At 38.4% G+C, this 25527-nt stretch overlaps 1 protein-coding gene across 1 annotated transcript in view; it reads left to right on the top strand.

Moving 5' to 3' along the window:
• LOC134527317 (nuclear cap-binding protein subunit 1) overlaps positions 1-25527 on the top strand; it is a 377088-nt gene that overhangs the window by 349065 nt on the left and 2496 nt on the right. Inside the window, exons 13-14 of the mRNA XM_063359877.1 lie at positions 1558-1921; positions 3755-3890. Of these exons, the coding sequence (XP_063215947.1) occupies positions 1558-1921; positions 3755-3868 (478 nt within the window). The 3' untranslated portion in view covers positions 3869-3890. The remainder of the gene's footprint in view (positions 1-1557; positions 1922-3754; positions 3891-25527) is intronic.

Genomic DNA, 25527 nt, shown 5'->3' with positions numbered 1-25527 from the left:
GACCGCTACTGCTCTGATACAAAAGTATCAGAGACTTGTAACTAGGTCCATTACTGTATCAGTATCAGGTTGGAACAGATACCGAAAATTGCTGTAACAACCCACCTCTAACTCCTATAACGTCTAAATATCAAATAATCTTAATATAAATAGTACCAATTAAACCTCGGTAGGGCCACAACGGCTAAGAGAGGTAAAACCGCGTCACTTTGTTTATGTATGTGGTAATCAAATGTCCTATGGAGATTCCCTTTAATTACATTACATCGAGAAACGCTAGTAATTTTTTGTTTGTTTTCTTAGAAATTATGTAAGTAATTTTTATTGCAATCTTTTTTTTCCTTGAACCATTAATTTTTATGGTATTTTTTTTTAAATTATATTTTTTGCAATGTTCAAGTATCTAACCGTGGACAGATATCATTATTTTAATGAGTGATTTTTTTTATGAATATTGGAATTTTTACCTAATTTCTTGGTCAAAAATTATGGATTTTCAATATGGCGGATGCCATGGTATTAAATAATACTGCACTCTAGCAGAAAAAAATTAAATTAATATGGTAGCACCTCTAGCAGACGATGCTTGTACTAACGCTCATTGCATCTATTTTTGAAATAATATGGCGGCTCCACCGTCTAGCAAACAATGTGTGTTAAGTATCGCTCCTGGTGGCTAGTATATAAAATAAAGATGGCGGCAATGCTCTCAAGAAAGTGATGCTCTTATTCTTTCAAATTAAACGTTTACGAGTCTGAAATATGTTATTTTTTATAATTTTTTTTAATTCTCAGTCTAGTAAATGTCTTATTATCTTTGAAAGATTTGTGCAATGGGAGTGCATGACTTGATGTAGGCTTTTGGACATACGCCATTGCATAGCACATGTATGTCTGCAGAAGAAAACTACAAAAAAACACAAATGACAAAAAACACAAATTAAGCAAAAATTGCTGTTGTCAGGTTTTAACGCCACACACTATTCCACAACAGGAATATGGTCAACAAACAAGGAAAAAACAAAGAAAAATGGACTAACAGAACGAAAAAACCCCCACAAATGATGACAGCACAAAAATTCCGAACCCAAAAAAATTCAACACAACAGTTGAAACGAGACAAAAAACACAGCAAAACGAAAAGACGAAACAAACACAATAGTTTTCCAAAAAAACAAAAAACAAAAAGAGAAACGAAAAAACCCCCACAAATGATGACAGCACAAAAAATATTAAACCCAATAAATTCAGCACAACAGTCAAAACGAGACAAAAACACGACCAAACGAAAAGACGAAACAAACACAACAGTTTTCTAAGACAGAAACAAGCTTGTTAGTGATGTAATTTATTTTGTGCATGAAATATATAGCATGTAATTTATCTGGTGCAGTTTTATTTCCACATTGAGCTTATCCCACAACTCTTATTAGTTTGTATTCCCAAACTGAGGGCATTTAATGCCACAAGGGGTGTGTGTGTTTGTGTGTGTGTGTATGTGTGCGTGCGTGCGTGTGCGTGTGTGTGTAGTTTGTTGAGTTGTTGAGTGTGCGCCAGGCTGTACATCTGGGAGGTGCTGCATCTCACCATCCGCAAGATGAACAAGCACGTGGAGCGGCTGGCGCGCGAGCTGGGCGAGGCCCGCGAGCGGCTGCGGCGAGCGGAGAGCGACAGCGACGACAGCGACGAGGCTGCCCAGGAGGCGGGCGAGCGCGAGCGCCCCAGCGAGGAGGCCGTGGAGCGCATGGAGGAGCGTCTGGAGGGCGCCCAGGCCGACCAAAAGAACCTCTTCCTCATCATCTTCCAGCGCTTCATAATGATCCTGTCGGAGCACCTGGTGCGCTGCGACACGGACGGCCGAGACTTCCGCACCCACTGGTACCGGTGGACTGTCGGCCGGCTGCAGCAGGTCTTTCTGCTGGTACGTTCCTCTCGCTCTAGCATATCACTATTGTCAGTCTGCGTTTTCATTGCAATCATTTTGCGTTTTTATGTCTTAAGTTATACATTTCAGTGACATAAGATTTTTTCTCTAATGACAGTAGGTCTGTTTGGGTTTTGTATTAAATGTTTTCTTTTTTTTACTACTGCTTAATTTTGGCTCTTTTTGTGATTGATTTCATCAAACCAATTGTAAACCATGTATTTAATTTAATGTCTTGCATTGACTTACTTTTGATAATTAACTCTCTATGTCTAATACTAGTGCAGGGATGGCAAACCTTTATCGGTGAAAAAGCAATTTTTTATAAAAAAAATAATAATAATGTGGCTATGATATGTCATTAATGAATCTTGACTTAGTGATAATAATAATGGATAAAAATATAACTATATGCTATTAGCTTAAAAACTCTTTTATTTGCAACTCTAAATGTGTACAACAACCGAAATGTTTACTATTTTATGTTTATTTGAATAAAAGAAAATGTTAGATGCTTAATATCTTATAATAGGCTCATACTTTGTTACTTTTAGTGATCAAGTTCATAGGTTCTTTAATTATTGGCATCCCCAAATTATATTTTCACGTGCCACCACTGGCACGCATGCCATTAGTTCGCCATCCATGTTCTAGTGTGATCATAAAAAAATGTTGCGCTATGAAATTAATTTTTTGACACATACCTTATGTATTTCACAATGTGTCTATGCATAATCTTGTAGTTACTTTCCAAAAAAAAAAAATTCTTACTTGCAAATAATTTGCTTTTTTTTCTTGTAAACAAGACTAATACCAATTTGTGAATTGAACAAAAAAAACAGTAAAGCCAGCCCCACACTATACCCATTTCCTTAGCAGTTGTAATGCCTTTCTTAATGATAGCATGTCTGATCTCGTGCAGGTGTCATTTCAGCAACAGTTTCCATGCCTAAAATCTTATTGAAAAACCTTACTAGAACGTGTTCTATTTTTCTGCGATTCCCACAATTCAAAGTCGTAAAAGTGCTCCTACACAACGAGCACACTTCCGGTCACCCAGGCTACTCGAGACGTGTTAGTGGGAACGAAGAGTAGCCATACTGCTCCCTGAAGTCTCCTAGCTTTTATACTGGTGCCTACCTGCCAAGTTCACTCCATTTGACTAGACTAGTTGAGACATGTTGACAGGAACAAAGAAGAGCCAAGTTTCTCCCTGAAGTGTCGTAGCTCTTATACTTTTTGACCTGCCCGGCACTCCCCATGTGCCTAGTCTGTTCAAGACATGGAGGCGTGAACAAAGAGGAGATAAGTTACTCAAAGAACTCTTGAAGCTTTTATACTGGTGCTCACACAAACTAAGCGCACTTCAGTAAGTCCAGGCTGCTCGAGACATGCTAGCAGGGACAAAGAGGAGCAGCACTCTGCTCTGTGCCTAGTGGTATTGTTGTCATGTGCTGCTGAATAAGTTAAATGCACAAAAATTTTATTTTTCATTTTTACATGGCTGCTGGGTATATAAAGAAGCTAATGCACACATACTGGTGGGAGGAATTAAAACACTGTAGAGGGAGGTGGGATGGGTGAGTAGGAGTGACGAGTCACATTGGGCTAATAGGATGGTTGTAGCCCCGGGCCGACATCAAATTATATGCTTTTTCGTACAAACATTCTTTACAAATCTAATAAAAACATATATAAGACAATTTTTAACAATTCTTTTTACAGTATTGTAAGTTGTATAAACTTAAGTGTTCAATACATTTTGAAAACATATAGATTCAGTAACTTTCATTGTGTGCTTTTTTTATTATGTGTTTTTGTGTCTTCCAGCACCACGAGCAAGTGCAAAAGTACTCTGCTACTCTGGAGACATTGCTGTTCACACAAGACTTGGACCCTCACATCCTGGAAGTGTTTCAACAGTTCACGTCACTAAGGGCGTAAAGAAGTGATGCTGAATAAGACGGTACGAACTACTCTCTTCTGTTCTAGTTCCGCAATGCTTCCCAGTCCTATGGCATAGGTAACAAAAATTCTTAATTTCTTCATAATAAACTAAAGCAAAACCATTCTGAAATGAAAAGAAAGTGTTTTGTCTAATGAAGTTATTTACATAAGTTTTTTTAGTTTTACAGATGTAACCACTACACTTATTTATGTGTTGCAGTTCAATGTCATATAAAATAACACTGACAGATAATGAACAAATTAAATACATACCATACCAGTACGCCCTCTCCCCACCTCAAAAAAATTACATTCTTTTTGTGATATTATTTTAGATCATAAAGAGTATGGGATTCACACTTCTGCTTCTTCTCATGCCTCTCCTGTCTTTCAAACACTTGCCTTCCCAAATAGGTAGATTTATTTTTGGGTTTAGCAGTAAGATTGCATCCTTCTGCTTGTTGTGCTCGGAGTGAAAGACAATGTTTCTCACACAATTTAGAATGCAGCTTGTAGTTAAGAGGTTGCTATCCAGGTTTTTAAGAAACCTGGCATGAATTGTATTTAAGAAAATAAAGAATAGGTAAACTTTATCATTTTGAAGAAGAAAAAAATTGTTATGTTTTTTGTTGGGATTTAAAAGTTCAGAGGAAAAAAGATTATAAAAAATAATAATTTCTCAAGCTTTTTAATAAGTAAGATTTTAACAAATGAAGAGTGGAAATGTCAAACGTTCTAAGTGCCATCTTAATAATTTTACAGGAGAAGCAAAAAACCTTCTGAGTCTGTTAATACTTAACATAGTACTGCCACAATATGAAGGAAGATTCTTCAGCATTACAAGTAGTAAGTTGTATAGTGCACCATTACCAGAAAAGCAATGACATAGAGCAAAGAAAGCAATAAAATAAGAACGTTATATGTGCCAAATGAAGTGATCATCGGGTCCAAGTGCCATTATGATTGCCGTATATATTCAGGGTTGAATAATAAGTAAATTCGATTATTAGTGTGAACACATATTTAAACGCAAAACTTCATTTGGAGAAACCAAACATTATTGATCACCATTAGAAAAACATTTTACAGGTAGTAGAACAAACAACAATAGGATAATACACGAATGCTGTGTAGTCACAGAAGGGTAGGCTGTAAAACATCACTTTATGGAACATAGGCTAATGTTACATGTAACCAGTGTAACAGAATGCGTATTACATTTTTACACAGGTGTACCAACTAACTGTCTATAATAGTCCCTGTGTTCTTCAGGAAGAAATGGTATCATTGTTAACAGGTCTTTTTTTTCTCAGCTGACACACTGGGTAGCTCTTTCACAGTAAGCACAGCATTCTGTAAATCAACCACGGTTTTTCCTCGCTTTAAAACAGGGAAAGCTTGCCACTCTTCCAATTCAGAGTAAGTGTTTTTGATAGCTATTTGAGTTGGATGGGTTTGAGCAACCTTAATCATTGTGGACTTAGAAATGTTAAATTTACTCAATGTCAGCAATGAGTTTGCAACATTCTTCAAATCAAAGAAGTCACATGAATCCATTGCAACTACATGAAAAGGATTTACAGCTTTCGCTGACTCAACAATCTTATGTAAATCGTGGGGAACGAAGGCGTTGCTTACCTTCCTTCGTTTATCTATAATAGCGAAGTTTCTTTCGCAACTCAAATAACTATGACCACTTACCAAGAATTTGTGTAAAATTTCTTCAAACCACCCTAGACTCACTAGGAACATCATTAAAAATACAATCGTGCTGTTTTTATTCTGGCCAGCGCAGTTGTCTGACCAGATTATAAGTTTTTTACGTTTCAGATGTCCCAAGTTGAAAACTTTCAGTAAGCATGACGCAACCTCGGAGCTACCGCGTGAAGCAATGCTTTCGTTCCACATACACATGAAAGCATTATTTTGGTCACTGACATGAACCCCGAAATTGTAACAACTCAACTGCCTGCAGTAATACATATTTCCGTAAGTTAATGTCGGTACCGACAATACTTTCTGCATGTCAATGGACATTACTTTGCTATCGCAGGTGGGCAGTTTGGCATTAGCTGAGTCAATGGCCATCAATTCCATAGCACGTTTGTATTTTTTGTGATGTACCTGCTGTAAAATTTTAGCTTTTGGTGAGCATTCATTACTAGCCTGAATCTGTAAATGTAACATGTCACACTGTTTGCATGTGTCTGTGCGAGGTTTATGAAACAACATGTGTGCAAACGATGTTTTAAACACTGACATGTAAAGTTTGTAAGATATGTGGCTGTCTGTATATAAAGATTTGTAGCACTCATAAAGACGTGATACATTCAAATCTGGGCTCAAATACTCTTTACATGACTTAGCGCGACCGTAGTGACTTTGGTCACGTGGGAAACTGTTTATGTGATCTTTAATGTTTTGTCTGTCACAGTCACTCAATGTGTTTCGACGGGGATTCTTACCGCGGTTGTCTATGTAGATGGATACCCCTTCTTTTTATCTGGCTTGAAGTGTTTGTAAAAATCTGTGTCTAACCCCAAAAATGTCTTCGAATGTAGTTTTACAAACCATTCTTGCGGTACCATTTGTGTCCGGTATTAAATAGCACAACGTGCACTGACGACGACTGTTTGCTGGATCGTCATATTTACCATGTCTGCGTCTACCTATTTCAGTTACCTGCATTATTCCTAAAAAGTATGTTCCTTGTTCGTTTTTACTTGGTAATCCATGATAATCATTGAACAGTTTTAGCTTCCACTGCCAAGGTATATTACTGCATTGATAACTGCATTTACAGGTTGTCTAAAACAATATTACATACACAATTAGAATGTTTCACGTAACAGCATAAGCTGTATTACACATAACATTGTAACTTAACTGAAATGTAGTAGTCTTAGTGATGCATTAAAGTTAAGCCCCAAATCATTATTCTTGTATCACTCTGAATGATTACTAATCTCATTCTTCGGCGATGGTTTCTCAGGAATTACAGTTTTTGTTTTCTTCCTCGCATAAGATTGTCCCGATATTCACCTTTTGTTTTTATCATCTCTCCAAGTGCATTTCTTCTTTCCCGTATTGCTATTACTTACTTCCATTACAAATTATTCAATTTGCATTCACTCAAGCACATATAGACACAACAAAATATCATACATGCTTGTAACTACGCATAACAACAGAACGGTAATGATACACTAACAATCCATGCTGCTTGGCACTTAGAACACCGAACGGCAGCACCGCTTGGCACATAGGCCGGCGCTATTTGTTGTCGAGTGTTTGAACTACTTCCAGGGTGTATTGGCACTTGTAACATTGCTGGGATACGAAACTAGGCACATATAACAGTACTGTGAGATAAAACTATTTTTTCAGAAATCGGCACTTAGAACGTTTGACATTTCCACTCTTCAAATATTCAAAAGCAATAATCTTTTCATCAAAGTTTTCAAGCTTGGGCATCTGTTATCATTTGTTATATTAAAGTAACTTTTCCAGAAGTTTAATATGCGACAGAAATCCAACAATTTATAAATATCTCATTCTGAGTTATTTTGTTCTTTTAACATCTTTGGATGTTAAGAGGAATAAATTATTTAACAAAATGTTGTGCTGGTCATGATCTAGAGTGGCATTGGCTCTCTTGAAATTTAAGAAGTTACTTTTTTTCTATAACTTGTAACTAATCTGCCCTATGCTGGCTGCAGGGTGGGCAGTAAACAATTACTCTACGAGATCAGGAGTGCAGGAAACAGCGCCCTGCATGTGTTCACGCCTTATTCAGATAGCCTAGTGAGTTAACCCTTGAGAGTGGACTTAAACCCACCAAGCATAGAAAAATAAATAGAAGCCAAAGTTTAAAAGTGGGAAAAATAAAAAATAAAACATACTGGCTGGAAGACTAAAGTAATAATTTATAGAATAAATTAGTGTTGGTGTTGTCTCTTACTGCTAAGTTGGGAAAAAGTTCTAGTTGCTACAAGGTGGCGATTTTATGAAAGGAATGAAAAAGGCGAAGACTAAGAAAGAAATAAGACACCACTGTACTACATTGTCAACATTGTTAAAAAAGAGAGATTTATAATTGGGAGTTTCTTCCCCCTCCCTCTCCGAATTATGTGACTACATGCCACAATCTAAACTGTTCTCCACCAGTAACACCAAAAGGTGGATGAGCCCGGAACAGGTGTCACAAGTCACAACCCAACTGCTCTCAAGGCAGCAGGCGACGGACATAGTTAGTCACCAGAAGAAAGTTTAGGTGGGTGGAGAGTAGTTCAAAAGAAGGTCTAGATATGGCGCACATAGTGCAAAATTGAGGCATTGGGGGCCTGAATTTAGTGACCAAAAGCACAAGAGATGGATGATATACAGGGTGTGAAAGTAGTCCTAGTACTAGAAAGAGCCTGTTGGTCCTACCCTGTTTCAAGGATACACCAATAATTATTGTACAAATTTTGGTAAACCTTGTTATGGCACACCATACCAGAATTACTTTCATTGTCTGCTCTCGGCAGTCATTTTATCATCTGCAATTGGCGGCCATCTGGATTCCGAAACTTGAATGCAAGCATGGTAAGGTTTACAGGCAGAGTCCTTAGTCACTAGGCTAACATCATTTGGAAAATAAAAAAAATTAATAATGAATATATGTATTTATAGTTATGTCTGATAGGGAGCACTATATTTAAATTTTTAAAATAAGTTTTCCAGTCTGTGCCATTTGTATTTCCATTGCAAACTTTCAGAAGGTACCACAGTCAGCCTTCTTTAATGATTGTGTTTTCTGCTAGAGTTACCACATTTAAATTTAGAAAATTAGTTGGCAGAAGGCGCCTCCAGTGACCGTCTGTAATTCAAGAGTTGTCCGCTAGGGGGTGCCATCTTGGATTTGCTTTTCATCTGCTTGGTTGTGTGTCTTTACAAGCACAAAGTGCATAAGGAAAGATATAATGCGACACATCCACCACCATTTTGAAATAAAAAAGGCACAATCGTGGATGGAAAGGCATAGACACAATGCACCTAAGGATATGTTTTTTATTATCTGCATTGACTGCATGAAGAAAAGCTTTCAATGTGCTAAATCACCGGCCATTTTTTATTTTAAAAAAAGGCGCCATCTTGGATGCAGAGGTGTAAGCATAGCAAGTAAGCATTCCTTTACATGCATTAGATGCATGCACGAGAGACAATAATTTTTTTATTTTTAAATAAGTCCTATTAGTGCCATGTATGCTTACAGTTATAGTTCTAGCTCAAACTTTTAGGCATACTTTATATTCAGTATTAATTTATTCTTATAGGGATAGTGGTATATGATTAATAACATTTTCATATTTATAAAATACATAAAACATTCTGTTAAATATAATTTATATTAATAAGTATGCTTATAAAGATAGTATTAGCTCAATGTTATAGACATCACATTTTTATTTTATATGTATTATTGTTAAGGGGGGGGGGGGGGTTGTTGAGTCAGTGTAAATAGAGATCTTGGGTGTCACAACATAGATGAGCACATGGACCCTGGCCCGTGGAGAGCTAGGCTCTATTTTCCCCTGCATGGATACACTGGAACTTACCGGCCCGCTCTCAGCTATGTTATCAGCAAAGATGACTACCAGTAGGGTCTTGAGGTACCTCACACACCTCAGTCTCTGTACTGGGAAGCTTGTGGTCAAGAGATGAATACGAGTGAGTTGGGTAGTTATTGACTTTATTGGCACTGTCACGTAAATTTACAAGACTCTATGTAATCATGCAATGAGGAGTTGTTACGTATAAAATAATTAATATTGCCAACGGGAAGTAGTCCAGCTTAAATGCAGACCAGGACACCACGTGGCCTGGCTATTTGAAAACACTCCGGGGAGCTTTAAATAATTAGGTAAAACAGTCTACCACCATGGTAGGCCTCAAAGATGAATAAAAAGGGTTTAAAGATACTTAACGAATGTGGATGTTAACAGATCAGTAACGAGCAACAGGTTGAAGTCAACGAGGTGCAGAGATGCCTCCTACCCCGAAAAGCGAACAGAAGAAACTGGGCATTGGCCAGGGTGTCATGGCCGCAGGAATTGGTGAATTTATCGTTAGTCGATTAATATTGCAAAGCAATATACATAACATGTTTAAACCCTTCAAAAATTACACGTTACTTTAGGAATAATTACTTTACTACGTATTACAATTAATTATTTATTAATTATTTATTATTTATTAAGTTTGTAAGGGGGGAAGTCTTCACCTCTCAACGGAGGGTGTGCGCCCAAAGGGGTCATGCATAGCTGCCAACTCGTATGGTTTTTTCGTATTTTGTACGAATATTTGTTGTTTGTACGATTTTACGAATTATATAATTTTTCTTATGATTTTTTTTTCTTTCAAAATTGTTGCATGTTGTTGTGGCATGCTACCTCACTTGTGTGCGTGTAGGTTCACGGGCGATCGCTTCAATAACAGTTTTTTTGGCACAAATCGAAGGACTTTGGCGGCATTCGGCAAACGAAACCATTTTGTGTTCTTGGTTTTTGTGCTGTCAAATGTGCGTCATTATTTACAAAGTTTTGAATTAATGGATTACTGAAGCTATTGATATTTCATGTTATATTTATGAGAGCTGGCAATTTAACGAGTCGTGCTTATGGTTAAACAGGAAACAGAAGAATGGTTTATACGAAAAAAGTTTAATGAACGAATGTTTTAAATAGCGAAAATTGAAACATGTATCTTTAAATAGGCTTGCTTTGGTAGGCCTACTGAAGAATTTAGTGTTTACCTTAGTGGCTGCACTGCCTCTGCTTGTAGCTTGTTTTCTTTTCCGCCATATTACCACAGAATATTCTGTGATATTACCCATATAAAAGAGAGTATATAATATATTACCATCGGTACCGCACGATGGATTGTTACGTGGCATTGTGAACAAAAGTAATTTTGTATTTGTGGTAAAATTAATACTGCTTGCTATTAGCATTTTGATATTTTTGATTGATGTTGTGCTATGGCACTGGTTAACCCTAGTATTTATAATATGGTGGGATGCGGTAACAAGAATAAGACTTACAAACAATCGTTTCTGCAGTCGTACTGTGCAGACTTCCCTTGGTCAGTACGTTCGCAAAAAGGTGAGAATTTTGCAAAATGTGTAGTGTGCAAGTGCGACGTAAATATTGGGCATGGTGGAAGGAGTGATTTAAAATTGCATGCAAAGTCATTGAAGCACAAAAACAATGAACTAGCTGAAGCTCAAGCCAACTCAAGTAATATGAAAAACTTTTTCAGTGTTCCAAATGATGATTTGAGTGTAATTCGGGCAGAATGCTACTTCACTGCATTCATTATTGAGCATAATTTACCTGTTTCTGTTGCGGATCATGCCGGACATCTGTTTCGGAAAATGTTTACAAAATGTGAAGTTGCAAGACGGTATGGTTGTGGACGTACAAAGACAACAGAAATTATAGGCAAAATGGCAAAACAACATGAAATAAGTGTAACAGATTTGTTAAAAACGGTTCCTTTTTTCGATGGCAACAGATGGCAGCAATGATGAATCGAAGCTGTACCCAATAGTTGTGACCTATTACAGCACTGAACTTTCAATTGTGAATTGTGTTTTGCTATCAGTCAAGTCGTTGAAGGGTTCTTCCACAGGTAATAACATAGGGGAGATGATTATAGCTACACTTACAGATGGTAACTTACCATTGGAAAATTGTATTGCTCTAGGATCTGACAATGCAGCAGTCATGAGTGGTTCAAAAAATGGGGTTGCAGTTGTATTAAAACATCATCAGAAAAATGTCATAGTCTTAGGTTGTGCCTGTCATTTGTTGCATTTGGCTGCAGAGAAGGGGTCGAAGGGTCTTGAAATGAATGTGGACGAGATTTTGGTAGATATATACTATTATTTAGACAAAAGCAGCAAACGGAAAGACAGACTGAAAGAGTTTCAAAAATTTTACGACACTGATGTCAAAAAGGTGCTAAACATGTATATACGTGCTGGCTTTCACTAGGTGTATGCTTGAAACGGCTAGTGGATTTATGGCAACCTTTAGTTAAATTCTACAAGGAAGAAATTGCTAATCACTTAATCAGGTAGCATCTAGTTCTGGTTCTTTAAGTAGCTACAGGATACCAAAAAAAACTGGAAAAACAAACTGATGATGTATCGGCTGGTAGTTGTCAAGCCAGTACCAGCAGCCAGACAGAAGTCAAGTCGGGGAAAAATACTATGCTTGATAGTCTCTTCAAAACGGCCTTCTTCTCAAGAAGACACTGTTTCTAAGAAGAAAAAAACTACACGTGGATCAAGAACAGAAGAAACATCTCTCAGATACTTTCACGGCAGGAAAGAGTGTTTATGTTTCTTACGGATGATGTGAACAAAGCTCTGTGTATTTCCTGTTACATGTAATACCACTTTTTGATACAGTAATTGTTGCACTGCAGTCAAGAGAGCCCCAAATTCACAAATTAAGAAATATGCTTTCTCAACTGTTGAAAGATTTGCTCATCAAGTTTGTTAAACCATTAGTTATCAAGTCAACCCCTGTACGTGATGTTAAGTACAATACATCAGTAAATCAGAAGAATGATGAGGATATTGTTGTAAGTAGCAGTGCATTACAGGTTGTCTCTACATTGAAACCGGCAGAAAAAGTGGTATTCTACAGTTCTGTGAGAAAGTTTTTGCAGCTGTCATGTGATTATATTTTTTTTAAGTTTCCCTTAGAGAATGAAACTTTGATAAATGCTGAAGTCGCAGACTTGAAAAATATTGAATCTGCTTCCTTTTCACATGTCAAGTTCTTTGTTGATAAGTTTTCTTGTATGTTGCTTGTGAAAGGAGAAGAAACACGTGAAGAGGCAAATGATTTGCTCCAGGAATAATTCTGTGCTCTGCAAATAGAAAATGACCTTCCGACTAACCAGTGATAGGATGGATGTTCAGTGGTCCACAATCGGCAAAATTTAAGGACTTTATGGTTGCCGCAAATTTGATATACTAGCTTTCACTATGCTGTCAATTATGGTCATACCTCATAGTAACGCAGAATGCGAAAGAGTTTTCAGTGGGGTAAAGAAAACTAGAACCACCTGCAGGGCATCTATGTCAGATGACATTTTAAATATTCTTTTGGCAAAGTATCAGGCAGCCCGACAGAAGTGCTATGAACAAGATTTTAATGTTGATTTTTTTTAAAGAAGGCAAAATCCGCAGTTCGTTTGTCTTTGCAGAAGGATCAGCATCATAATGACAGCTGTTAAATCTTTGTCGCATAAAAAATTGGTACTTTTTAAATTGTACTAATTTCTGTTTTTTGAGGTTGGCAGGTATGGTCATGCATGGCACTGCTTCGTCCTCATAATAGGCTGAAAACAATTACCTTGGGAAAAAAAGAGAAATAGTAAAAGATAACCATACTTTTTAATTTGACTAAATTATAAATGGTATAAGGCTGTAACACTGGCTCTAACACACCGCCTCTTGCTGGGCGGCCAAACACACGCACACACACACAGACACACTCTTGTTGGTGGGAGGTTTGAAACAGAAGGTATCAGCAGTAGGAGAGAAGGTCGGCAGTGGCATGAGGCACATTGGGCTTAGGGAAGACGTAGCCCTGGTCGACGTCAGAATAATTGTAAAATAACTTCAGTTTTTATAGCGGAAACTCTCAATTCTGTTTATACGTATGCTTATAAGGAGAGTGCCATTTCTTGGTTATTTTTATAATTAGCCATACTGTGGTAAATAAAAATGTAATATTAAATTATATTCATATGTATGTGTTTATATGAGAAAGACTGAGAGTAGTGGTAGCGGGCTGGTCTGAGAACTGTGGGATCTCCAGGGGGATAGGGGTGGTATGATCACTGTGTTAAGAGTAGGCTCCTCAGAGAAGGGGGGTAGGGGAAGAGGCAATGCTATTCCAAGGAGGCTGTGTTATTCTCAGTCTAGAGGAGGCCATTTTGTTTCCTATCAACAGGTGGTTGCTTGGGGTGGGCGTGACTGGTGGGTGTGTCGCCACTTGGAGTTATCTTTGGAGCGCGTCGTCTGCTGCGGGCTATAGCAACAGGTGGTTGCTTGGAGTAGGCATGGCAGGTGGGGGGCTGTGTCGCCACGTGGAGTTATCTTTGAGCGCGTTGTCTGCTGCAGGCGACGACGTTTGCTGTGGTTCATTCTTTGGGAGCTAGGAGGCGTTGCTTTGTAGCGCTGAAGTTATTTTTACTAATAATAAAAACGTTGAGGCAGCGGCTGGGGTTTGATTCGGGGGACTTGAACACGTCAAGGTTGGAAGGCAGCGATCTTAACCGCTAGACCACAAGGTCAGTTGAAGATTAAAAAAAGAAATAAGGAATATAAGCTAGAGTACTAGGTATGCCGCCATACACTCACAGAGGGGTGGTGGGGTGAGGTACGCCACCTCCGAGTAATAGCTATGATATAAGCCGCCATCTTTAATACCAACTCTCGCCACAGAGAGCGCGCCATAGTCAACCGCCATCTAGTTGTCGTCTTTTGGGACTCCATGCACAGTGCGCACCAATAATAATAATAATAATAAATTCCCCTCGCACTAATTTTTATATATAGTTTTAGTTCAGAGAATTATATTAATGACTTTACTAAAAAATACCATAGTGGTAGATATGTTCAAAAAATATTTAAAATAAAATGTTTTATATATATTAAAAAAAAGCATATGTAGGAGTCAAAGACAGAGACCGTCATCTTTTTTTATAGCACTGGGTGATAGTGGTATATTTAAAAAGAAAGTTTAAATACTAAAGACCATTTATCTTGGATTTTCATTATCTACCACTATAACGTAGGTATAGGCTTATTTATTACAAGTGTGCCTATGGTGCTAGCTTACAGCAATATTTTTTATACTTAGTAATATTTCTGTATAGTATTTAAAAATATATATATTTTTTTAGTATACCACTTATTAAGTATTTTTACCTATAGTAATAAAGTTCATGATTTCTTATTAAGTGTAATGTGTTTGCTTTTATTTTTAAAATTTGATACCTTGCATTTTAATATATTCCTTAAGTATTTTTAAAAGGTAAGCATTATATTTTTATGGTTTATTCTAGCGTCAAGAATACTAGCATCTCCTCAGCTATAGTGTTAAGTCGAACTTCTCTGTAACTAGCATTGCTGCGTTGAGGTGTGTTTCCCCCTTTTGTTTTAATAATAACCCAGACAGTCTCCAGCAACGTAGGGACCGCCAGCCAGCCCTCAGCGCCGCGGATAGCAAAGCTACAGAGTGCCTGTATAGTCTTTCAATTAATATTATTTAGAAGTAAACATTTCTCCCAAGTTAAAATATTTATTCCCCCATTTAAATATTACGTATGTCTTCTAGACAAAAGTAACATAGCAGTGTACTTTGATAAGGCGGTGGCCGAGAAATCTGTTTACAACACAGTGGCGTGTGCTATTTTACGTAAGTGTCACTGAACTCACCTAAGCGTGGAAAACATTTAAAAAAAAACGTACAACCCAGTGATACACGAAGTTAATAATCGCCGAATGTAGGAGCTCAGTGTGTTCATTCTATATATTAAAGTACAATATGGCTGTTACATTTATAAATACAGTAATACACATACATGCTTCAGCAAGGATAGAGTTCTATCACAAGCCAGAATCGTCTTCACAAACTTTTATTTATTTTTTACCGCACCCTGTAATGTAAGCTTGTGTATTTGAATCCACCTACGTCCACTAAATATTTTAATTTTTTTATAACTTTTAATAAACTACACAAGGTCTAATATAAGGTGGCTTATACACAATAGTAGGCTATACTGAAAACATTGCTCTTGTAGTAGTGTACTTCACAACTAGTGAAATAACCTAGATAATTGTGTTCAAACTCGAAGATGGTTGATCATGGCCGATGGACTTCTCGTGCTTCGGACACGGCGAACATATTCCGAAGGATTGCGATGGTGGAGCCACATTAAGGAAGCCACATCATAGCGCTATAAGAAAAACATTGTGCCAATCATGTGCATTATAGGCACCCTTTATAAATTTTAAAATAATAGAGTTTCTTTTAACTTTTTTACTTAAATTCTTTGCTCCCTGCCATTTTATTCAGCCCAGTGTACGGCCGGGCCAATTCTTTTTCAGCGTGTTTCCCCCCACTGTAAATTTACCACTGGCACAAATTGTCAAAACATTTACATGATGATCTTGTTGCACAGAGACAATAAAAATTGACTGAATAGCTGCATCAGTTAGAGAGTTAAAAATTATCAGCAATACATCTCTATTTGTCTACACAAACATAAACATTCATCGATATATCGTTGAGCCTCTCGAAAGTTGAAACTTAATGCAGTATTTTAGGGAAAGTCATGTCAGCCATATTAAACTTAAGCATTGGATTCACATACAAACCATGATCACTATGTCTAGCTGCCAGTGCCAGACCTGCCAAGATGGCATAAAGGAAAAATCTCTTTTGGAAACATTCAGCATTGCTGCTAACTTGTTGTTTGGACTAAAACATAGCCAATTTAATATGAGGGGCATCTACAGTAAATGCTCAGTGACAAGGAAACAAGTATATTAAAATGGTTTCCATGGTTAAGCATCCATCCCAAGAGTCTCATAGCAAACTCACTTAAATGCTCCTTGAGTATTGGAATGAATATTTCATTGAAAATTTTGTTCTGGGTTCTCAGTTAACAAAATAGAGGTTGTTTTAGTGGCAAAACAAAAGGTTTCACTGGTAATCCCCTGAAAAGGATCCTCTTTGCTGAACTTCTTGGAGTGTGTGTCATAAATATTGAAAGGGCATACAAGCTTACCAACTACAGCTAGGAATGGTTCCCTGCACCTGGTAAGAAATCGTTGACTATCGGGTCAGCTCCTTGAATATCATTTGCAATCCCGGAATCAACAAGTGAACAAAGTGACGGATAGCCTGCAGGATAGGCAACGTAGGCTATGTGGGGATTTAAACTCTGACTACTGCGAGACATTGGATGTCTCACTGGAACCAGAAGTCAAAGCCTTGTTCTCATCAAGGTTTGCTCTTTTAGTGTGAGATGGACCAAACATTATGATGAAAAGAATAAAAGCATACATTTAGTAATTCAAACCAGAAAAAGATCAAATAAATTAAAATGTAAACAATTATTCTACATCTTTTATTTGCTTTGATTGAGTCAAAATAAAAATTATTTTATAGTGCAAGTAGTACATATTAATGGTGTAGGAAAGTTATGTTTTATTTATGTTGTAGATCAGTAAGCTACTAGAAGTGTTACAATATATTGGGTTTAAGTGTTAACATAAATATTTTACAGTCTAATTAAAATTAATAGTGTAAAAGTAACATTATTTAGTAAATATACTGCAAGTAATGTTATCTATAAATATATTGAAGTGTGTTGGTAGCAATTATACTGCATGTAATATTTGACTATATAAAAATTATTTTACAGTGTAAGTGAATTAATAGAGTAGTAATAGCTCTGTTTTGATATATAAATATGTATTTCAAGTCTTATTTACCTATAAAAATAATGAATTGCAATAAACAAGTGTACTACAAGTCATATTTGACTATTAGAATAATTTAGTATAGGCTTGTCAGTCTATGAAAAAGTACTGCAAGTCATATTTCTATAAATAATTTTTATCTAAACATTCTTGGATAAACAGGTTGTAAAAAAATATAACTGGGTAAAAGTAATCAAAATTTAAGTAATGGTGTTGACGTCGTCCGGGCCTGCGGCCCCTTTGAGCCCGATATGACACCGCCCAACCACCGTTTCAGTTCAAACCTCCCGCTCGTGCGTGCGTGTGTGTGTTTCCAGCCCGGCAAGAGGGCGCCTAGCTGCAGTGCGCCGCACCCCTAATTTGCTACGTTTTAATATTATTTGTAAACCCTTTTTTGTTTTTATTCATCTTTTCCCCAGTGTTGTGCAATTTACTTGTGTTTTCTTTAATTTAAATATGTTACTTGAAATAACCACAGACGTTGCCCGGGCGGACCCGAACAGGCACGGACTTGGACGAGGGTAGGAATGTTTTTATATAAATTATCATTAATTAAGTAGATATTAACAAACTTTAAACTGTCAGTAATTTTTATATATTTTTTAATGTTGATCTGTAATTTGCTTAACTTTCGCCGGGGCACGGAATCGTAGGATATAGTAACGGTAATTGTGTTGGAGCGAAGGGCGCCATGTTGCCACCTGCGAGCGATGAGCTCAGCCCAGTCCATCTTCATCACTGACCGAGAGCAGACGCGCCAGCACCCCGGGGACTTCACCTTTGTTCTGCACTGACCAAGTAATTCTGTCTCGTTAAGTATTTCTGAATCTCTTTCGCTCGTCATCCTCGGGGCAGCTCTCGGCCAGCGGGCTGTTTAATTAATTAATTGTCTCAGTCGAGTTTTCAGCAATCGTGTAATAAGTAAATTTTGTAGCATGGCCACGTGTGTGGACCATGCCTTCACCTAAGTCGATTCGTGCCTCAGGCTTTTTCTACCGTGTAACGTGTAACGGACGTGGAGATAACGTGTTAGTGAAATTAAATCTGGGAATAAAATATAAACTGAGTATTTTATTTAACCACGTGGTGAGTGGCTTAGCCTAGGAGTGTGGCGTGCCCGACGCCTAGAGCGGGCCAGGTCTGGAAAGGTAGGATAGAAAGGGCTGGTAACTCGTCCCCACTTGGGCTACGTAACGCCCTGAGAGAGAGACTCCGCCGGGTCCACGTGCCCTTCCACGTGGTGGCGCCCATATTTAACATCTTAAATTCACCGGTAACGCGCGAGCAGCCCTCAGTGTAAAGAAATAAAGTCATATATTTTGTTGCACTAAAAAAATAATGTTAGTGAAAGGAAATTAAACAGCATTAAAGTGTTAAATTTTAATTGAGAATAAATCTATTTTAAGTATATGCATGTATAGAGAATAAAAAAGTACACCAATCCCGTGAATAGCACATTTGTAAATTTCAGTTAGCACGTAATCGCCTCAGGCAAACAAAAAAGTTGTACATGATGCCACAAAGTCTGCTTCAACTCAAAACAACAGATGTACAGTGGCATACATTAGCTACTCACTTCAACTAACTGTACTCCCAGGTCAGAGCAATCTGTGTAGTCTCTCACCCTTCAACTCACTTTAACGTGAAGTGTGCCAGGTTCGGTCCCGACCCAGTAACCTCCAACTGTGCTTGTAGGAACACAAACACAAAAAAGAATTATAAGTAAAAAAAAGGCTCAATGCTGGAATAGAGACCAGAGAATGTGAGGTATGTGTGTAACTGCAATTTAAAAAAAAAAACACTAATGGCAGAGTAAATTAACAGAACAAATGAGTAACTAATTAACAGAGTAAATGAACAGACTAAGAAATTATACAAAGTACAGAACCGAAATGAGAAGGAGGCAGGGCTCTCAGGGGCTTAAATATATGAGCCTAGAGTGTACTATGCATGCGCGAGAACCCTGGAGGGAGGTCAAAGGCGAGTAAGGGGAAGAGATGATGACACAAGCAAAACAAGGGAGGGGAGGAAGGTGATAGCCACGCTGAGACGTCTTAGATGATGACGGTGAATTCACTTCAACTCCCCTGCCCTAATCTGTCAGAACCTCTGCCCAAAACTGTAAATTTCTGTCCCCGCACCTACAGTCAGTCATGCTCAAGACGCAGACAGTTTCTTACACACTTAGAAAAAAGGGATGCTTCCAGAGCTGGAATGGTGTGCAGTTTTCAAAAAACAAACAGATCACGAAGACAACACACACTCAGAATCAAAGATGACGAAGTCCAGGGACTGTGCTGATGAAACTGCATAAATGAGGAGGCGCTGATCCCAGGTCCAGCTTCGCTCGAAGGTACAGTCAATGAGGCGCCCAGACAGACTGCAGCCCGCGCCGTACTGCAGCAAGGCGGGGTGCAGGCCAACAGGAGCACGCCGCCGGGAGTGCCTCCCGTCTCGCTCAGCTCAGCTCAACCCCGTTGTGGGTGAGGCAAGACAGGGGGGGGGGGGGGGGAGAGCACTGGACCGGCGCAGGTCTCAGCGCGCGAGGGGGTAGTCCTATGTCGATACATCCCCAGGCGAACCCTGAACGGGGAGTCGACCGATGACATTGTGCAGGAGACCGCCTCCAGCAAGCACAGCAGCAGGGCAAAGAACAGGCGGGCGGCTGGCACGGCGGGTAGACGAGCCGTCGCGCGACCAGACAGGTGCACAGCAGAGCAGGCAGACTGTAGATGACTCTGATGAACTATTCTGGGCGTGGTGACCACCAAAGGGAAGGGCGAGCGGATAACGGGCAAGCTGCAGAACCAAGGGCGGCAACAGAAACAAGGGAAAAAAAGGATAAAGTAACAAAAAAAAATTTTTACAGCGTTGGGTAGAAATGCTTTATCTTCACAACCTGTGCTTTTCTAAACTTGCCCTATATCTTCTAACAAAACTGTGTTAAAATTTAAAAAACTAGATATTTTTAATGGACCACAGTAAGGTGGTATTAATTAAATATTTATTTTCTCTGCTAAGGATGGCAAGATATAATTGTGACAGAGAACAGTGTCATTAACTTTAAAGTCATGGGGTTTCTTGTGGACATCTTATAACTCTTTCACTATCTCACGAGCTTTCTTAAGGTTAAACGTGACGTTCTGAATCACAACATCCTGCGTGCGATCGTAAGTCGCTGGATTCAGGGGCGGCAGTCCCCACTGATTAAGGAGAGGGTGGGTGGGTTTCCTTCCCAGGAAGGGAATGAAGGGGGGGAAACCGGTAGAGGAGTGCACCACTGAATTGAACCCGACATTGACGAAATCCAGATCGCCGTCCCAAGCAGACTGATCATCCCTATAAACAGATGTAGGATACCCTTGATGACTTTATTAATCCTTTCGGATTTATAATCCTGGGGGAAGTAAGCACTGCTATAGATTGGGCGAATGGCCCACTCCATGCAAATATCCTTCCACAATGTTGATTGGAAGTAACACGCATTGTCACTAACAATCATACCAGGCGCCCCTAAGATCTTCCAAACTTGCTCACGCAGAGCCTTGACTATAGAGAAAGCCTTCATGTTTTTTAAGGGAATTATCACCACAAACTTTGTGAATATGTCCAGGATGACCAGAATACATTTATTCTAGGGATGGGACGAATCCACATTTTGGTCGAATCCGAATCCTTGTTCGAATCCTCAGTGTTTGTCATCGAATCTCGAATCCCAGGCCCACACTAAACTTCACATATTATTAAAAAAAATCACACATTTATTTTAAAAAATTACATAGACCTATGTATTAAAAAAAATCACATGTGTATTTATAAAATTATAAAATAAGTGCATAGTGTATACACCTGATATAAAATAGAGACAAATAACCTCAAAAACCACACACGTAAGTTTGCATCTGTCTAATTCTCTGTTAAATTAATCCTTCCTATGTTTTCAATAAAATACGTTTGTATAACAGACACCATTTAAAAAAAAGTTACATTTTTTTCTGCAATGTTATATTATTGAAGGTTGGAAATGATTGAGTAGTTATGCTAATTGACAAAATGCAGCGTAGTTTATCTTATGTTTGTGCTATTTCCGTTACCTTTATAATACAGTTTAGGTATACAATTTTCTAGATCTGGACGAACCTCAGTTCTCTGGTTTCGAATCGAACTGAACTGAATTGAATCGAACCATAGCAAAAAAATTTCGAACCGAGCTGAACCTCATACAGAAATAATTGTTTTGAATTAAAACAAACTGACCACCAGCATTTTGATCTTTAACTGAATGGTGAGAAAGAAAGGTTCTCCAGCCATATGTAAAATTAAAACATTATATAGCTTAGCTTTATTAAAACATTGCAAATCGTTTTATAAGTAAAGTTTATGCAATAAATAATGAAGGAAAGATTTCTGATTTTCTTTACATATATATACTTTTAATTCATGAAGAAGTTCCATCTAAATTTCAAAAAGACTATCTTCCTTTTTCAGTGTACACTAACCTTCATTTAAAAAATATAATATTATAAAGATGACGAACATTCAGGCCACATAACATATTTTTGTGGCAGACATAACCTAACATTTTTAATAAGTAAAACTTTTTAATAGGACATTAAAAAAAGTCGAATGTGAATTAAGTTACCTATCTACATTACAAAACCCGCTGACTTCAGTTGCTGTTTTCTTGGAAGAATGCTGCTCATCAGACGAAACTTTAGACATTTTTTGGGGTGGTTCTGGGTCATCTGGGTCGTCATTATCTTTTCTCCATTTGGAAAACTTAAACGACGTAAGCCTGCTCATCGCAAATCACCTCAAGAACAATAATATTGTAAACGTAACGTAAGAAGTGTGGTTATAGAAATTTGCGTCTGAAAAAAGAAAACACGAGAAATAATGATGGCTGCCGCGACTGCGCTAGTCAACTTAGTAGCGTACTGTAAAATTTACTGGACCAGTACTTTTAATACACAAGATTAAATTAATATTATCAGTACCTGACTGTTCTTATAACCAAAAAGGCCAAAGAAAATAAATACATCCCAGTAATTTAAAATACGTTATTTACGTAATCATTTCCTACCGCATTTGTCTTGTGTTAACTTGATCACGTCAGTTTTGCCGAAATACGAGAGTTCTCGTACATGCGCTTAAGTTTAACGTATGGGGTACGCAATCTTGGGTGATTTTACAACACTTCTCGTACACGCACTATAGTTAAAGGTAAAATATACAATACCTTTGGCATTTGTACGATAGTTTATATTACGTAGTACGAGAAATGCATACAAAATTCTCTAAAGTAAACAAAAAACAAAGCGCTCCTATATGAAAATATGCTATGCGAGTTATGCGACGATTAATAATTTTTTTTTATATTTTGTCTGCGCTTGAAACTGTTGAGGCGACGATTATGCGATAAAAGTCGGACTATACAAGTAATGGAATTTTGTTGTACTGTTTTGTGAATGGTCTCAAATGGAGGTTAGAAAATTAGAAAAACGTAATTTTTTTTAAACGAACGTTCGGTTTTTCGAATATATTTTAAGAGGTTTCGATCCGAACCGAACGTAAGGGTTCGGTTCGGTTCGGTTCGAAATTTTCGAACTTTGTCCAGCACTACAATTTTCAATTTCTACCTAAAACTCGTAAAAACCCACCTCGAATCCCACCTCGAATCCCACCTCAGATCCTACGAATCCTCGAATCCATAGGATTCGGTATGTTCGACGAATCCAAGATTCGAAAATCCCATCCCTAATTTATTCCCTTTACTTGTACAAGTCAATGGGCCAAAAATGTTTACGTGAAGGACGTTCCACGGCGCTGTCGGCGGGTCACCACAATAGTGTCCCACCTTAGCACACTGTGGGGGCTTCGAAATCTGACAATCCCGACAAGAACGTACGAAATTGCATATGTCAGTATGCACCTCAGGCCATGCTAGACGGGCGCAGATACGCCGATAGGTTTTGTCTATTCCCAGATGACCTCCTATCAATGATGAGTGAAAATAAGTTAGGACCATAGGGCGTAGCAGGGCTGGAACTACTTTGCGCTTACCCCTGGATTTTCCGCTGAAGTAAATTATTCCCTCCTCAACAGCATAAGGCACCTCTTTATTGGCTTGCAGATCGCGAGAGATTTCTTTGCAAAGCGAATCATCAAGCTGGCAGTCATGTAAGTTGAAAAAAGATTCAGGAAAAAACTTACATACATTTAAATTAATAGTCTCAGGTTCTACAGGAATATTGTCTTACTCAAATTCTTCAGGCGAAAAAATCCTGGAAAGTGTGTCGGCCACAGTGTCATCACTACCTTTCAAGTGATGTATTTTAAACTTAAAACGTGACAGTCTTAAAACCCAATGTCCGAGTTTTCCCAGTTTTGGTGGTGGAAAGGGGGGGGGGGGGGTGATAATTATATAACTTGCTGAGCGCCTGGTTATCCATGTACAAATAAAACTCACGACAATCCAAGTATGACGCGAAATTTTCTACTCCAAAAAGACAGACAAGAGCCTCCTTTTCATAAACACCCAGACGCTTCTAAGATTCCAGGAGCGTTCTGCTAGCGAAAGCAACAGGTCGTAGCACTCCATTATCCATATGGCCTAAAACTGCACCCAAAGCAATGCTGGAGGCATCTACTTGAAGAGCGAAACGCCGTTTGAAATCAGGCAGAATAAGAATCGGCGGGGAAGCGATTTGACCTTTTAAGGTGTCAAAGGTCTTCTGTTGAGCTTCCTCCCAAACAAATTCTGAACCCTTTTTACGAAGCCGGTTCGGTGGGGGGAGGGGGGGCCACAAACAGTCGCATAGTCAGGCACGAACCGTGCGTAATGCCCGGTATCGCTATAAATTTCTGAACACCCTTAAGATTTTTTGGTCAGGGAAAATTAACAATCGGTGACACCTTATCTGGGTCCATAATCATACGTCCTTGAGAAATAACAAACCCTAAGAATTTCACATGGTCTCTTCCTAAATAAATCTTATTAGGGTTAACAGTTAATTTAGCTGTTCTTAAACGTTCGAAAACTTTGCGCAGGTGGTCTAAGTGATCCTCCCAACTACCACTGTACACAATAATGTAATTGACATAATTAAAAACACTTGAACTTCAGGTCACTAAGAACATGGTCCAGCACTCGGCTCAAAGCTTGGCTGCCGAAACTGACACCCGTGGAAACACGATTAAACTGGTATTGGCCCCAAGAAGTAGAGAAAGCAGTGTACTTGCGGCAGTTCGGGTGCAGCAGACACTAGTGAAAGCTGGCGTTTAAGACTATGACTGAGAAAAACTTTGCCTTACCCTCTGTTGGTAAAGGAAATTGGTCCTCCTGTATGCGATGATTCAAAGGAGCGTAGTTGTGTACCAAACGATATTCCCCGGGTTCCTTCTTGGACGCAAGGAAGGTGGGAGAACAATAATCTGACACCGCAGGGGAAAAAACTCCAGCGCTTAACAGGCGGTTTATTATTGTTTTCATAATCTGTAATTTAGGTAGGGAAACCTTCATGTATTTCGCTCTAACAGGTGAATTATCCTTTAAATAGAACTTATAAGGCAAGACGTCACACTTGCCTAAACGCTCAGTGATGACGTCTGGAAACTCTCGCATGAGTTCCGCGATGTCTTTATCCTCACCCTGTTCACAGGAATTTTCCACCCCAGACATAACAATGGGAGTCCTAGATTGATAAGTTAAAATTATTTTTACTTCAGGGGTGAATCAGAAATTAAATTCATGGTTGGCAACATCCAAGACGCAATGTGTGCCACCAAGAAAATCAAGCCCCAGAATTAAATCTTGGGATAAACCCGTGACAACATTAAAGCGCCAGTTCTAAGAAAACCTGTTCACTTTAATATGTAATACAACTTCGGGCTGGGAACACAATATTTCACCATTTGCAACACAAATTTTCAAGTCCGTCCCAGATCTAGCACGAACTAAATGGGGGTACTGCTTAAGTTACCTGTGCAATAAATTTTGACTTATCAAGGAGCGAGTGGCACCTGAGTCCAAAATAGCCGGAACTTTTTTTCCGAAGATTGAGACCTGAACTAAATTATTGAACACTCTGTCATTGGC

This window comes from Bacillus rossius, chromosome 1 (assembly GCF_032445375.1).
Source record: "Bacillus rossius redtenbacheri isolate Brsri chromosome 1, Brsri_v3, whole genome shotgun sequence".
Taxonomy (NCBI): domain Eukaryota; kingdom Metazoa; phylum Arthropoda; class Insecta; order Phasmatodea; family Bacillidae; genus Bacillus; species Bacillus rossius.
Note: the sequence above shows the minus strand (reverse complement) of the source record. Positions and strands in the feature narration are given on the sequence as shown.